We start from the raw sequence: 17671 nt of genomic DNA on the forward strand, positions 1-17671 counted from the left end.
TCCTGCCTTCAGTAATCTCAGAATGAGACTGTGTGTGAGAGCTGTCTTCTCCCATTTTATATACCTCTCTAGTTCTGGGATTAAAGGCTTATAACACTACAGCCTGGTTTCTATGGCAACTAGTGTCGCAACTGGGATTAAAGGTGTTTGTCTCCACTGTCTATCAGTGTGGCTGCTTTACTCTCTGATCTTCAGGCAAGCTTTGTTTATTAAAATACAAATGAAATATCAGTACATTTCCTAGTGGTAAAGATTAATATGGATGCAGGGCTCAGTCTGTAGAAATACATTTCAAATCATTTCCAAATAGTCACTGTGTACATCCCTAAGTGATCAAACTACTGCTCTTCCAACACTTTCCACTACAGCATAATTTTTTTTCACTTACTTCATTTTGAGCATTCTACAGATTCTGTTTAATGACTTTTGGCTTCCAAGGCTTTGGAAGATAGAGGCAATTAGACGAAATTTGGCTTGTTTAGCGTAGTATGGCCACAGACATAATATGTGCAAAAGAACATATCAGAACACTAAAGGGAGACCTAAGTGGTCATTTTAAAAAAGAAGTAAGAACAAAGCCATCCCACTATAACTCTGACTTACTTTCATCTCAGGTACCACAGTGTTATTCTAGCATGCAGCACCAAGGAAAATATATTTTAAATATTATATATATAAGAATTAATGTTTGATATGTTTAATATATTATGTTAATAATTAATATGTGATAATTTGTTAAATGAATTGGGTCGGATTTCACAATGTTAGGAAAAAAGCCTTAACATGTGTGCTCTGCTCTAACTTCTTCCAAAAACTCCAGAATCATTTGGAGCTCCAGGGCTTTTAAGCATTAGAGAAACCCAGCTCACACACTGAATGGTGCTGAACATACTATGCACTCTGTCCTGGCCACCATCTTTCAGGCGTGGTTAAGAAAATACTTTCTTCTCAGTGGCAGAGTTTACCATGGTTTTAGAACATTTTCACAAGATATCATTTTGACCCTCTGATGTAGGTGACACTGGTAGTGAGTTTATATTTTCCAGTACAGTGAGAAACGGACACACAGGAGTTAAATAACTTGCATAAGATCACCTGTTTAAGATTGTTGCCTTCCATTCCTTGTTTCCTGAAAACTTCAATCCGTTTTATGTACCACATCTAAAAGAATGCATTTGGAAAGGCAGCAATGGAATTCTTCTTGGACAACATTAACTGGGCCCTGCCAGAGTCAACTCCCTTGCTTTCCAAAGGTGTGGGCAATAACCTTTACTTTGTGCTGAACCATTTCCCTCCCCACCCCCTCCTCTGTTTCCTCAACGAACAATTACGATCCATCTGGGACTAATTATAATGATTCTTGAGTTTGAACTTGCAACCATTACCCAATTGAGGTCACTTATTTTAAATTAACTTGCCTGGTCAGAACACAGGCTTGGTTATCTTCAAAACACAGTATAGAGAGGCCCTGGCTCACTCAGACTTTTAATTAACTAGCTAAATAACCCACACTGAGACAAGCTGCCTAAGATTTGATGGAGTTGTTCATTTGCATTCAGACAAGGATCAAAATACATTGTCAGAGCTTCAGGGACTGAGTCCTCGAAACCTTCACACAGTCTCTTGTTCAAGGCTGTGTGCTTCTTCCTTTTGGTTCCCTCTAATTATTTTTGCTGCGCTTTTGTTCTGATTATCCAACATTCATCACAAATGCAGCTTGTGATTCAACAACGACAATTCATGTCATATGCTGAGAGGGAATCAAAAATTGGAGTCGTGATCATATGAGCCAAGCACAAAGCTTCATGAAATAATTAGGGGAATCAAACGGAGATTCCCAGGATACCCAGCAACAAAGAAGACTTTCTGAAGAGTTGGGCCTCAACTGATCGCCACTTAGGAAATCGTCCATAATAGCAGTAGGCAGTCTTTGTTACACAGAATGCATGATGGGAGCTGATCATCCTACAGTAATAACGATAGTAATGACAATTCTTGTTGACAATGATTCATAGTAGCAGTATAGTAGTATGGCTGTTAACAGTGACTAGGCTTTCGAGTCAGTTAAACCTGATTTTGACCTCCATCTCCAACACTGTATGCCTATGAGTCCTAAGGCAAGTTGTCACACTTTTCTGAGCCTCAGTGTCTTAGCCTGAATAATACATCCACAATAGAACCTAACTTAAAGGACTGTGGTGAAGATTCAGAGAAATGAAATCTCTGACTCAGTCAAGTGCTTGCTGCAGAAGCCTGCAGATGTCAGTTCAGGTCCCCCAAGCCCATGTTTCGATAACCAAGTCTGGTGGGGTGGAGAGAGTGGGATCCCTAGCACTTGCTGGCTAACTATTTTAGCTGAATAAGTGAGTTCTTGGTTCACCAAACTCACCCTTTTACCATGTCTGTCAAGAATAAGATGGAGAAGAAATTGAGGAAAATATCTAATGTTGACTCTAGCTTTCACACACACACACACACAGAGAGAGAGAGAGAGAGAGAGAGAGAGAGAGAGAGAGAATCTTAAACGTGCTGTGGTATACTCCTTTAAGTCCAGTGTCTAAAATAGGAGAATTACTCTATGTTTAGGGTCATCCTTAACTATATAGAGATTTTAGTCCAACTTGTAATACATAGTGACATCTTACCTCAAATGAATAAATAGGTGATATATAAGTAGGCAGGCAGATGATAGAGATAGATAGATAGATAGATAGATAGATAGATAGATAGATAGATAGATAATAGATAAAAGATAAACATTTAAAAGAGTGCTTTGTTATAGTCACTTTTTGGTTGCTGGGATAAAACTCCATGACCAAGACAATGTATACAAGGAAGAGCTTATTGGGGTTTAGAGTTTTAGGGAGATAAGAGTCCATCAAGGCAGGGAGGCATGGCAGTAAGCAGTAGGCATGGTGGCTATGACAGGCTGCTGAGAGCTTATATGCTTTACCATGGGGATGATACAGAGAAAGCACTGGGAATGTTATGAGGCTTTAAAACCTCCAAGCCTGCCCCCAGTAATATACTTCCTCCATCAAGGCCACACCTCCTAATATTCCCCCCAAACACTGCCACTCTCTGGATTCCAAGTGTTCAAATGCAAGAACCTATGGGGGACATCCTCATTCAAACTTTGACTCTTCTACACAAGTCTTGAAAAATACTAGCCTATAACAAAACTAGTCTTCTGTTATATTCCACCTAAAGGCCTTTGCTAAGGCTTTTCCCATCTAGAATCATTTTCCCTTCTCCCTGAGGGAGGGGTAAATAGAAGGCACATTACTTTGTAGATGATTTATCACCACATTTTGCAGCTACATCTTCAACACCCTACTTCCAATTGCAAACCTCTGTTCCTTCTCTCTCATTCCCAGCATTATCCTAATAACTGGCACCAGCATCCCTCTGTACCTAAGCACTAATGTATCTCCATTCTTCTCACTCCATAGCTGCAGGGTGTTTCTGCTCTGTTTTGTGGTTTGTTTTCTTGGTGTAGAGGGACATGAAATCAAGCAAACCTTTATTCAGGAGGCTGCCTGTGAACTGGGTCTTGAGGAATGGATATGATTTCTGCAGGGAAAGATAAAGTCAATTAGGAGCCTGAAAAGAGCATAACCAATCAATATAGGACAAGCACTAGACTGTCTTAAGAGCTAAAGATAAATTTCACACATGTCTTACTTTGGTTCTATGAAGTAGCTATTAGTGATAGATGCTTTTACCATGTAGGCTACTCAAACCTAGAAAGCATTAGTTAATTGCTCCAAGTTACATTGAAAAACAGGATCTCTAACCCAGCAATCTTCTTTGGTGTCTACAATACTTTATTCCTTTATGTGATTATATCCCCTATATTTCCTATTTTACAGATGGAAACCTAAGGCTTGGATACAATTTAACTTGTCTAGGATCATAAAGCTAATAGCTGATAAATCTAAGGCATATTGCCTTTAGCAGATCCCCTTTAATTTGCTATCTGACCATTTACATGGCCCTTCTAACTTAGCTTCTCCCACCATCATTCAATCACTACTTTTTATATAACACCTGGCTACCTCACACCAAATACTTTCCTTATAGTTACCCCAAATATAATTCTCTCCTTTAAGAACCTATTGCTGCCATTTTACTAGACCAGTAAAATTCCTAACTGCATTCTAAATGTTATTCTTACACTCATAGATAAGTAGAGCGCTCACTCCTTATCAAGGAAGTTCTTTTTTACAGCAGATAGAAACTGGCCAAAATGCATGGGAAAAAATTGATTATGGGCTGCCCAGTGCCAACTGATACATCTGCAATACCACCCCACATCTAAGGCTCAGAGAACATCTCTGAAGAGGGGAAGGAAAGACTGTAAAAGCCATCCTTGAAATGGCAGGGTGCCACGCCCCACCTCGTCCAGCAAGGATAACGCGTGACACACCGGAGCTCTTCTCACTGCAGTTTATTCCAGGACTTTATTCACTTTCTCTCTCTTTTCTCTTCCCCTCTCTCCGGGCAAACCTCTCCCAGCCCTCAAGTAGGCATGGGCTGCCAAACCCGGATTGCCAGGTGGGCACTGCCCATAGGCCCACACATATGCAAGCAGCTGATGATCATTGCGTGATCAGGCATAAGTCAGACTTTAGCCATAGGAGTTGATTATGCATCTCCATCAGGTGTGGCTCTATGCTGCTCGCTACAGCAGGGATGTTATACCCATGAAATCCCAACAGTATGGCTGCCTAAATAAGACCTAAACAATTCCAACTTCATTAGATTTGCTAATTTGAAAGTGGAGAAATCTCATGGGACCCCATCCCTATATAAAAAGCTACAGTGTATTAGTGACTGATAAGAGACGGAGAATTAGCCTTCCCTCAGCAGGTCCAATACATAAGAGTTCAACAAAAATAATTAAGCAGAGGCTATGTATTTGAGAGGGAATAAGGGAGGATGGGGCAGGAGGTATGGTTAAGGGAGAAAAGGTAAGGGGGAAATGAAATAATTATAATTTAATTTTGAAAACTGCAAAAACAGATTTATATGGTAGCACATGCCTATAAGCCTAGCACTTGGGAGGCTGAGGTAAGATCATGAGTTTGAGACTACTGTAGACTATAGAGACCTTGTTTTAAAGTAAAGAAATATTTTTAATTAAAAAAAACCTCTCCTTTAGGACTGAAGCCCTATAAAACAGCAAGACTCTCCTGAAATCGGGAAAAATAGCCTTCTACAATAGATCTCTCTTCATTTTCAAAATAGCATTCTATTTAAGTTACCTGTTTGTCAGGTTCCCACTTATAAAAGCCAAAGGAAAAAATTTTTTAGATTTCTCGTTGGAGACAAAGTGCTTTCTATCTATAGCAGGTTGAGTTAATCATTCTCTCCTCAGTTGTACTTTGTTCATATTTCTGTTCTCGCACTTCTCCCACTGGATTATAATCATCTGTTAACTTGGCTGTCTTTCCCATTCAAGCATGACAGCCTCCAGACCAGGGCCCAGATTCTTGTGACCTCTGTCTTCCCGTGGTCTAGCCCCACAATTGGCACAGACTGAGCCCTCAACAAATATTTATTAAAGGGAAAGAAAATGAAAAGGTGGTTGATAGAGGCAGCTTTCCATATAGTAGGTACTTTAAGGCACACTTCTTCTGAGGCTGACTGTATGCCAGAAAATGAGCTATTGTCAAAAGACAAAAGGATCCGTTTGTAGTATCAACTCATTTCTGGGTTAATAATTCCAGCATTGCTGATTTTAAGCTACCCATGGTTTCGTTAGTGGCTCAGAAAACCAGAATATTCAGCGAGTGCCATTCAGAGGCTCCCTGTGCTTGACTGAACATCAAGCAGTTCTTCCTAGGGAGCTTGAACTGTCTGCATGCCAGTGTGATCATGAAGGTAGATGAGCTGGAGAGCAGGGCAAGATGGTGCCAGATTCAAAACAAAAAAGCAAAAGGCCAAAGGAAACATTTCTGAGTGTGGAGAACTGTATGTCCGCCCCCACCCCCACCCCCAGTCCCTATGAACTAAGCCTCAGTCATTTGTCATCCATTTGCAAATCGAGATCCACTTAAATGACATGGCTCCCAGAAGAGGAAGAAAGCTGCCAACTAAGCAATTACCCTGAAAATTGCATTGGGTTTCTGCGAGATATTTCCTTTTATTTGAAAATATAAACATGGTCATTCACTTCAGCTATCAAACGTTTTTACAGATTACTGTGTCAAATACTGAAAACACTTCACAAATGGAAATGTATTCAAAGAAGGCATCCCTATTCTAGTCTCTGTAGCCATACCAGGTGCTTTCTCTCTCCATTTCCTATGTGGATGCTTCATCAGTCTGAGCTACACCTGCGTCTCTAATACTGTATTGACACCCAGATTTTGCACACAATAATGAAGCTAACAATTAAACAACAGGATATGAATCCAGGACCACATAACATTAAGGTTCATGTTTTTTTCTAATACATCACCTTTAATAATTATCAATTTCCTGTAAAATGATGCATTGACAAACACTGTACCTTTTCTTGATGTATTCAGTCCGGAAGACCTATTAATGTACCCTGTTTATATGGGAGCTTTATTATACTTATTTCATTAGATAATCAGGAAATATTCCATTTTTTAAAAATTCAAATGACAAGGACACTCCCATTCCAATGCCTGCTACTCATCACCCATAAAGTCTTCCCAGAAGGTCCTTGTCATAAGCTCACAAATTATAATGGTTTGAGCATAAATGTTCATACAAAACACACAGAGAAAGCAAAGCCTTGAATAGGCATTTAGAATAAAGCTGTGCAAATGAAAACAAACATCTCTGTGAAAGTAACTATGAGGGTCGCCTCAAGTTTAAGGCCAGTCTGGACTATACAAGTAGTTCGTGGCTAGTCAGGATTACATAGTGAGACATTATGTTACAAAAGAAGAAAAATAACTCTAACTAAATGTATTTTAAAATGTGTGTGTATATGTGTGCACACATGTGTGTGTTTGTGTGTGTGTGTGCTCACACACATATACCATGGTACAAAGGTGTAAGTGAGAGGACAGAGAACTTGCAGGAGTCAGTATTCTCCTCCCAACCTGCGGGGCCAGGATTCAAACTGAAGTCATCAGGCTTGTTTTCCATATCTTCTAAGCCACCTTGGCGACCCTCTCTTGCCACTGCTTATTAAAGCTTCCAAATATTGCATTAAGCTATTATAAATGGAATACGGAAGTCTGGGAAGCACAGAGTTACCCCTAAAGGATGATCTTTGGTAAAATCCTTACCCTCTAATCCTGCCATTCTAAAATTTTGTTTCTTGCTTTTTCAATTCCTTTCTTTCCACACAAGCTTCCCTACAGACAGTGCAATTACTGACAAGATTCCTCTATTGTATGAACATTTGTCCTGCTGATGAAAACCTTCAGTCTCTGTGTGCACAACATTCACACCCTCCACTACCATTGGACTGACTTCAATATAGGTTTTCTCTACGACTGACTTCAATATAGGTTTTCTCTACCACTCTAAGCCAGCACACTCACTTAAGATGGATGCTATATAAAGCCCTGCTATTCCTACATAAGAGAGTAAGTGTGCGCACATTAAACTTACTAGGAAATAACTCTAATGGAATTTGCTTCTGATATGTTTACTAGGACTCAAACACTGAGGAGGATGAACACCTTTGATCACATTTAAAAAAATCTCTTCTCAAAGATGTGGTATGTTCACGGGCCGGTTTCTGCAGCATATCATTCGTTCAGCTGCTCCACACTGCTGAAATTATATCCAGTGCCATAGGAAAACAATGCTTTTTTTCAACTAAGAGAAAAGGGAAGGCAGATGTGAGCCTGAAAAATATTTTTTCATTGAACATAGAGGATGTGACCTAATAGTTTTTTTGTTTTTTGTTTTTACTTACAGACAGAATATCCATAAAGTAAAGGAAAACTGCCTGGTGAATTAAACCAGGAATCCTCTCCTACAAACCCAACCTTCTTTCCCAGATCCTCTTGCCCAAGCTTTCACATGATACTTAAATCAAAGAGAAAGAAATTAAGGTGAACATCAAGGCATGTTCTCTACTCAAAGCAAGATCAATCTTTCTCCATAGATCTTTTTCTGGCGCTGATGTAGAAAACCAAACATGGAACTACTTAGGTCTGCAAATAACCTAATCTGCATACCAGATGGATCCAAGGGGGGAAAAACATACACACTTCTTCACACACATATTTTTTTTTCTGAAATGTGAGCATAGAAAAACAGATGCTTTTGCCTCCCAGAGGATATGTGGGCCTCTCTCAAGTAGTCTTGTGGAGCAATTTCATCTCAAATTTCTAAAATTATGAAAATGTCTAGTTTAAACATGAAATTGGAAAAGGAAGGGTCTCTTTGAGGAAAAAACACAACTGAATATCTTAGAAATCATTTTGAACTCCTCAGAGATACTCAGTTTCACAGAAAACTGGATGAAGAGCAGGTTAAAAAGGGAAAAATCACCCCAAATCAGTAAACCATGAATCACTGATTTCCTTGACAGGAAGTTTGATACTGTCTGTATGGCCCAGTGTTAGTATATATGTGGTCTTTCTTCTGCAAACAAACCTCGGCTCAGTGAATGAGAACTGTAGATGCGGGGAGGGGGTCCCCTTTGGGATGGTAGAAATGAAGGTAAAAATAGATTTCCCTAAAACAATGAATTTTATCTCCACTTCACACATTTTCCCTTCTTACATTTATCGTGCCTGCCATCACAGCAGGCCATCTATCATCCACAGCAAATCTTACAAAAGCAAAGTGACTATAGAGCATGGATGTGGGAACTTGGTATTTCTTCCTTAAATGTCACATCTGAGTGTAAAAACAGCTTTTTATCCTTGAAGTTCTGAAACTAATTCAGAAAGATCTATTATAATTACTGTAAAAAGCAAAGTTGAATATTCTCTTGGCTACCAGAGTCATTAAAGAAGTAAGGGTACAATTTATGCCTCGTTCATCTGTAACAGATGGAGAAAGAATAAAGATTGAGGATTAGCAGAACAGGAACACGCCTATTAAATATCCAGTTCTTTTGTGCACCATATTATACCCAATATCCCCATCCCTCCCTATTTTCACAAGCCTCTCCCAGAAAACAAGTCTTAAAGTAAAGGGCAAGAAAAAAAATATAGCTCATTTCTCACTGAGGCCTCATTTAACTCCCAGCAGTAGGAGTATAAGCAACTCCACAGAAGATCTCAAGACAACAAGACAACTGAGGCTCACTCTCTTAACAACTAGGGGAGCATTTCTGTTGGAAACGTTCTATGAAACATATTGCATGTCCCCGGAATTTTTATTAGAAATTTCTGATCAAAGTAAACTATGGTCTGATGACTCAGGCACTCACAACAAATAGCCATGATTAAACTGTGCAGGAGCACAATGTTGCCTGCTTTTCTCTCGTTTCTTCCTTCTCCTGTAAGGCAGTCTGTCACTTCCTCTGGTGCTAATGCACCTCTCCTAACATCACTCCCTGCCTCCATACACTCCCCTTCTAGCTTGTAGTGTTTAATTTACTGGGATTGGTAAGAACTGTATGTTAAATCAGTGTTAAAAAGGCACTGAAAGCAAGGATGAAGAATTAATTATGGGCTTCAGTGCAGCAGCTTTGTGACACCTAACTGTTCCTATCTTTAGATAACTTTCCCGTCTCCTCCAACTTAAGGCTAACTCAAGAAAGGGTGATGAGCGAGAACTACCTTCCAATAAGTCCATTTGGCATTGACCAAAGCAGTTATTCTAACAGCTCCAAGTTTTCCTGAAGCTGAAAATGCAATGTCTTGATGAACAATAACCCCTTTACTGTGGCATATTTTATTATTCACATCTCAAATACATTTGTAGATATTCTCCAGTTTGATCATAGCAACTCTGCTAGAAGAGCAAGTGCCAAACTGTGGATAAGTTGATAGAGGCTCGGAAAGCTGAGTCCAAAGTCAAGAAGTGAGTGCATGACCAAGCCTAACGTCTGGATGGTCATCCAGGGCTTTTGTAATGATGCTAGCAGTGGCTACTGTTCTTTCTTGCCTTTCTCATGTGGAAAGGCACAATAAACATGGCCTCCACTCAAAACTGAAACAGACTTTCTTATTTTTCTCTGAGTTTGCCGCATGTCCTTAGGAATATTGCTCATTTTTCTTGAAGAATTCAAAACTTTCTAGTTTTATTATGTTGAGGGTTGTCAGTGAATTAAAACTTCAACAAATGTATGGTCCCAACTTGCCCCCAAAAGTTAACAAATGTTACCAGCAAGGATGTTTCTCACAAGCAGACACTGAAGAATACATCCCAAAAGGCACCTAAGAGCTTATTTTGTGTCATGGCAGCATGAGAAATCACCCCTCAAGACATTCATTAACCTTTCTTTTCCTTCATAAATAATCAGTCTGAAATGTGATTCATATTTTAAATTAATTGAAAACATCTCTCTTGTGCTCTCTCATTCTCTCTCTCTCTCTCTCTCTCTCTCTCTCTCTCTCTCTCTTTCATACACAAAGAGAAATGGCTTGAGTCTTATAATAACAGGAAAGTAAACATGATACTCTACTCAAAGATACCATTCCATTTCCATGGGTCTACGTAAACCTGTACCCTCCATTGGACCTTCCCTTTCTGCTTCAGGCCTTAGATATCTTGTCTTCTTCCTCTTCAAAAAAATAGAACAATCATCAGGATTTAGATTTCATGAAATGATTAGAAATAGAAAATATAGTAAGTGAAAATGCAGATAATAGTCGGAACCTATCTCTAACCCTAGCTTCACCTAATCTACTTCAAATAAGCATGTATATTAGCCTTTAGTCAGGTGAAATAATCTAACACAAAACCCCTTTTATAAGAAAATGTTTAATGGCTCAAGTAATCTATTAAATTCTGTAGTGAAGCTGGAAAACAGCCGGCATGCCTAAAGTATTGTTCTGGATCTGAGGATGGCGCTAAGGAAGAAAGCACTTTCCTACCAGGAACAAAGGTTCCATCACTATCAGTTCTGATACATAAAGTACAATCTTTCCTGCATGTATGTAATTTGGACACCACCATGAAGTTGAAAAATCATGAGGCAAATTGAAACATGACATACAGTCATGCTGAGGGTACTGGCTCTACAGCAGTACTCTAACTCTGGTATTTACCAAAGTAGGTAGATGTTTAAGGCCCTTGTTTAAAACAGTGTTCTACTTGCAAAAATCCTATTAACATCTTTCCATATTTTTTAAATAACATATACATTACTTATATTAACAATTACTACCACATAAATATCAAACAACTAGTTCTATTGCATTGCTTGGGAGAACAGAGAAGAAAATAGTCTGCATATGTTCTATTTGAAATGATTTTTCAGATGTTTTTAATGTGGGATTGTTTCTATGTGTGGATGTGGAAACCAAAGCTCTGGAGGAACTAACTGCACTGTCAGCATATCCAGAGGAAGAAAGAACCAGCTTTTAATTTCAGATTTACTATTTTCTGCCTAAATGGCCTTGGAGAAATTCAACTACCTTCGGACTGTGATCCTTCATGTGTAAAATTAGACTTTAGATTTTCTGGAAATTACTCAAACATACAACATCTAGTACAAGGCAAGCATATTTTAGACATAGAATAAGGGCAGTTGTGATAACTAATATTATTCAGACTTTCATATATACTTGCAGTTTGCTATGTGGACAATATGGCACCTTGTCCAGTTGTTTTCAAGCCTCTGACAGCCGGACCCAGCTGTATCCAAAAAGGAATTCATAAAGCTTAACCCTAAAGTCTCTATCTTGCATTACATCCTTAAGCCCTGTTCCAAACATTATATTCATAGTTCCCCTTGTTTTACTTATCATACACTTAGCTTCAGGTTGGTCCAAAACTTGAGCGCACATCAGGTTGTTCCTTTAATCTGTATACTACTGCCATCCTTGATCCCTGTATCTAGGACAGTTGCAGTGCCTCAGTGTTCTACAAAATTTTGCTGTACTTTGTTACATGAAAATAAACCTTTGCGTGTAGAAAAAGAAAAAAAAACCCAGCTCATTTGGTTGGAAAATATTTAGCCCCACTGACATAACGAGACAATGAAACGCACTCTGTAAACTGAAGGCCAAGTATGTAACACAGCATTGCTGATGAAAATAATAGCAACTATGATGACTGATGAAATGTTTCTCATACTCACTACAGCTGCCATTTGAGACCAGATGATTATGGTTGTGGGAAATGTCCTAAAATTGGAAGACATCTAGCAGCGTATCCGGCGTTACCCACTATATGCTAATAGCAAACTTCTCACTAATGGCAGTCAAATATGTTGTCTGACATTGCCAAATGTCCCCTGAAGGAAAACCCCTCTGAATGCCCTGGGGCATTGCCTTCAGTGTCAAAATATATACAGATGGTCACACATTGTTCATGTTAAGGCAAGAAAAGGAAGGCAAGCATTTAGGAAAGTTTTCAATAAGCCAAACAACCTCAGTTAACCTGAAAATCCCATTAACCCCATTCTTTGAGTGCTCTATTCCCTAAGCTTTCCAGATAACAAAAAAAATGTACAGTACATTCTATTTTCTAATTTGTATGCTAAGTTCAGCTCATTTTCCATCTCAACAGCTAAGTACAGAAATCCAGTTCATGGGTGAAGGATCATCAGCTTTGCTTTTGCCGTCTATTTTAAGTGACAATGGTGCTACTGACCTGGAAGTTTCAAGTGTTTTTATCCCCTTGTTTTGACATTTTAACTTTGATATTGGCAACTCTTCCTATTTTATCTGGCTATGAGTGAAATACAACAAAAAAAAGGTTCTAGTCTAATTAGCAACGGTTCTACTGTATGTAAAAAAAAATCAGCACTTTGTGGTCATTTAAAAGCATTTATTCCAGCCATTCCACTGATTGTAGAATTGAAAAAATGCCCCCGAATAAGCAATATTTCTCATTTCTTCTCTCTGCAGGTTGTCATCCTGGGGAAACATTCAAGAGGTTATCACTACATGCTTGCTAACCTGGTAAGAACAAAAAAGAGTTCTGGTGTCCCTGGGCAATATAGTCCATTTAGTTTGTGTCATCTATAATCAGCTGTAAAGGAAATACAGGAAGCACCTAATATGTTCCCTAGATGCTTAGAGAAATAAATTTGGTAAATACCCAAACTGGCCTATGGTAGCTTTGTATTCGATTATGCTGTCTTTTTCAGCAGCAAAGCTAGCTTCTTTTCTTATTTAAAAGATAATTTGAGTTGGGCCTGATGACATCGGCCTATAATCCCAGCTACTTGGGAGGCTGGGGCATGGTCAGAATTCAAATTTTTTCTGTGCTGCTGAGAAACTTCAAGGTCATCCTGGTAAACATAGTGAGGTCCTGTCTCAAAATAAAAACTTTCCAAAAATGGCCCAGGAAACAGCTCAGTAGTAGAGTGCGTGCATAGGAAGAAGCAGGCATCGGTTCAAATCTCCAAAACCACATATTATACCAATAATGATAATAGTAATCAAATACACTTCCTCACTATTCATAGATTCAATTTGGGTGTCAACACTTTTAAATAGGTTTGAAAAGTAAACCAACAGACAGAGGACTTAAGAAGCTCACTCCTGATAAATCCAAGTATACGTGCACACCAACACTTGTTTTGTGTTGTCAGAGATTAGCCAATCTTTTCAAATCAGAAACAACCTGATGCAACTTTCTACTTATACAAAACACAACCTTGATCTGCATATTCAAATACCTCATGGCTTTAAAAGTCATGAAGCTAGTGTTCCATCAAGGTTACCCCATGCTTCTTCTTATTCTGAAAGGGCAGCTTGTTTTAGTGAGTAACAAAATGGCTTATACATTATAAATGACTATTTGGTGAAGATTCTGTATAATACTGTCTCTATGGAATGAAAAGGGGATGCTAAATTATCAGTACACTCCTAAGAATCTATTAAATTAGCACGAGTCCAAACCATAGCTTTGTTTCATCAGCACAACAAAATTGAGATCATTATAAAGCTCTTAAACCAAAAGAATAGTAGCAATGGCAAGTGATTGGTGTAATTGTGCTCTTGGCGTTCTTAAATTAAAAGGAATATCTTGTTTTATTTACAAATATTTTTAAATGAGAAAAGAAAGGCTGCTCAAGCCTCTTTCTTAGAAAACATCCAAATGTTACTAATTTCTGATTCAGTGTAGATCCTCAATCTCAATAAGATGCTCAAAGTGGGGCACTTCCATCCAATTCAAGGATAAATGAATTGATCTTTTAGGATAAAAGAATTTCAATCCTTAGTTCATATCTAGGGGGCAATTTGAGTTAGGACAATTGAGAAGGGATGTTTTGAATTAGTGAGGTTAGACTAGGGTTTGGCACGAAATAATGGATGCTACAGAGACAGTTTTGATAAGTTTCTCAGTTTCTTCCTAACCAATAGTCTGTTTTCCTTCTTCCATTTTCCTACCTTCATCCCTCTCATTTTGTTGTTCCTTCAGTCTTATGTGTTTCACAAGGCAGTTAGATATACAACATAGTGTTCACTATGTGGGGTTTTATGTGTTTACTGACAATGTGTAGGGTGACTTTAGGCAGTGCACCAGTATTTCCTTAATGAAAACTCTTATCCTCAATAAACATTGGAAAATAATTCAGACATTAAAACCAAAGTTGTTCACATATTGCCTCACATGGAGCTAAAACAGATTTAACAAAAGTAAAATAATGGTTATGTTCAAGTCAACAGTAGAATGTGGTTTCTTCGTATGTCTGCAAACCATAGCTATGGCGTGCATAGTTGACTGAAGTTTGAGAACGAATATTGAGTTGGAATTTAGAATGTCTTGGTCTGCATGAGTAGCCACAAAAACTTCAGTTTCCTTACTATGGATGTAGAGGTGGGAAGAGAGGATTTCTCCCATGTGAGATCCTTGGAATTGATGCTAAAATATGGTTAGAAAGGCAAGCTATTTCTTGAGAGTGATACCTGTGAAAGACAAGAAAGAGATACAGTAGTTGGAAGGGAAGGCCTGAGACCACACTATACAGCTGATATCACTGAAAAAGGAAAAAAGGTAAAGCCATCAAGAAAAGCCACAGACTATGGTGTACCTCTTGGTGTACTGTATTCATCGGAACAATTTCGAAGTCCTTTGCGAAGACTGCAAATAACACGTCATTTCAGCCTCACTTTGATGATCAACCATTGGCTGGTAGAACTCAAGCAAGTATTTCTTTTGAAAGTGATGGCACCTGAAGCTAGAGGCTATCAGCTCATTGGACTTCTTGAGGCAAGTTGTGCCTGAGAAGATTTGAGCCCATTATGTAAACGATTGTCTCAGTTGGTATAAGATGACCTAAAGAGACCCTTCCTATTCTAAAATTCCAGCTAGGCCTCCTTATGCCTAATAATAATCTTTAATTTAAGATATGTTTTGCTTTCAACATTAAGATCTAAACCAGACACTCACCCTAAAAAAAATAGCCTACAGAGTGATGGAACAGCAAGAGAGAATTGTTATCTAGCATGGTGGTATACACAGTAATTAGAAGGTACACACTAGAGGATTTCAAGTTCAAGGCCATTCTAGACTACATAGCAAACCCATGTTGAGGGTACATTGAGTAAGGATGTAGTTTCGTTTTACAGTGTTTAGCTAATATCCACAAGAGTACAAAGGCTTGAGTTAGACAGACAGACAGACAGACACAGATACACAAAGAAAGAACAAACCAAGAGCAAGAAAAGGTGAGTGCAAGGGACACAGAGAAACAGTGGGAAAAAAAGATTACTACAATGTCCTAGAAATGAATGGTGAGCTGAATCTGGAGCACACTATTCAGGATAATGAGACCTTAGGGAGAAGCCTCCTACAAGAACAAGCAAAATCTGTTCCTTCAAAAAGAAAGTAATGTGTAGTATCATGTTAGTGTGAGTCATGAAAACATGAACTCATTCATTGTGCTTTGAGCTGCCACTTTTTCCTCTAGTGACCTTCTTTCCATTTGAACTCAGCCATGTCCTTTCCCTAAGTCCCTGCACTCTATATTATTTGAGCAATAAATAGAGAAACTGCTATTCATCTCTGATAATAATAATGAAACAGATAGTCACTATTATGGTTTCCAGAAATTTTAAAGCACATAAAAATAATTCAAACACCTCTAACAATGACATACACTTAGAGAGTAAAGTAATACTATTTAGAAGTCATTTGGATGGTCAAAAAAAGGAAGTGGAACTAAGACGTTTCCTTCCAAGATGAGCCATCTGGCCTTTCAAGAGGAGCCAGCTGGGTGAAAACTGAGGATGTGTATATACTTGGAGAACAAACTCTAGTCAGTCTTGGTGTTGCAACAGCACAGAAGAACTCCTTTCTCCTACAAATGCAAATTCAAGAACACTCAGCCTGCCTGAGCTTCTTATAATCACCTGCACCATAGCTCCAAGTGCCCTGTTTGATCCTAAGCTCCACAGATCCATTTAAGGTTTCCATGCCCTTTTCCATAAACCTCCTTAGAGGAAGTCCTAAAAGGAGAAGGTGGGAATTTCAAATGCTTCAACAGAGGCCATCCACAGGTCAGTATGTACACGCTAAGTGGAAAACAAGCTGGAGAAAAGCTTCTCTTGCTAAAACCTCTGGGAGAAACAAAGAATTATACCAGGAACGCAAGCCAGAGATGTGATCTGGTCAGGCTAGAAGTAAACATTCCAGTTAAGCAAGTAAGCCTCTTACAAATTCCATATCCATTGGGAGTATCTTTTCTTGCTAGGGGTTGTTCTGTAATTAATTGCTTTATCCTCTAGAACAGTGCTATTACTCTGCTCTAGTCCCTGAGGGTAACTATTATATATGGAACCCATCAGTTAAGCATCAACTCTTTCCCATATGGCAGGGTCCTATATCAGGACCTTTTACACTGTATTGTCATGCATATCATGTATCATGATTTAATATTTTTATATATGTCAACAATGGTAGCTCAGATATTACATTTAAAATATCATAGGTTAAAATTAGGGATTGACATTCTGAGTGAGGTAATCCAGACCCAGAAAGACAAACATGGTATGTACTCACTCATAAGTGGATATTAGCTGTGAAGTAAAGGATAACCAGGCTACAATGCACACGCCCAGAGAGGCTAGCTAGCAAAGAGGACCAAAATAGGGACACATGGATATCTGAAGGAACAGGAAATAGAAATGATCTCCTGGGTAAACTGGGGGTGGGGTGGGATGGAGAAAGAGAGTAATAAAAGAGACGTCTTGATGCGGGGGCATTTGGGGGTTAGGGAGAAACCTGGTCCCAGGGAAACGCCCAGGAATCCAAAAGGATGACCCTAGCTAAGACTCCTTACAATAGTGTACAGTATTCCTGAACTGGCCTTCTCCTGATGGAGGAAGGTCATTGAGCAATAAAGAAACTGCTTGGCTGGCCCTGATAGGTTAAAGCATAGGTGGGAGGAGTAAACAGAATAGGATGCTGGGCAGAAGAGGAAGTGAGGTCAGACTCTGCTCTGCTCCTGGAGAGACCCGACAGCTCTGCTCTCTGGAGCAGAGACGCCAGGCTCAGCTCTCCCGGGTAGACCTAACAGCTCTGCTCTCTGGAGCAGAGACGCCAGGCTCCGCTCTCCCAGGCAGCTCCGATCCAGGATGGAAGGAGGCTAGAATCT

The 17671-nt window shown here is 39.1% G+C and overlaps 1 protein-coding gene across 3 annotated transcripts in view; it reads left to right on the top strand.

The window, feature by feature from the left end:
- Gria3 (glutamate ionotropic receptor AMPA type subunit 3) overlaps positions 1–17671 on the top strand; it is a 272274-nt gene that overhangs the window by 155548 nt on the left and 99055 nt on the right. For all 3 annotated transcript variants that reach the window (XR_007588155.1, XM_050118848.1, XM_050118849.1), the window contains exon 5: positions 12972–13025. Coding sequence is in view for 2 of the 3 variants with exons in the window: in XM_050118848.1 (XP_049974805.1) it covers positions 12972–13025 (54 nt within the window). In the remaining variant the exon portion in view is untranslated. The remainder of the gene's footprint in view (positions 1–12971; positions 13026–17671) is intronic.

This window comes from Alexandromys fortis, unplaced genomic scaffold (assembly GCF_014885135.2).
Source record: "Alexandromys fortis isolate MF-2015 unplaced genomic scaffold, M_Fortis_MF-2015_v1.1 scaffold_114, whole genome shotgun sequence".
NCBI classification, from domain to species: domain Eukaryota; kingdom Metazoa; phylum Chordata; class Mammalia; order Rodentia; family Cricetidae; genus Alexandromys; species Alexandromys fortis.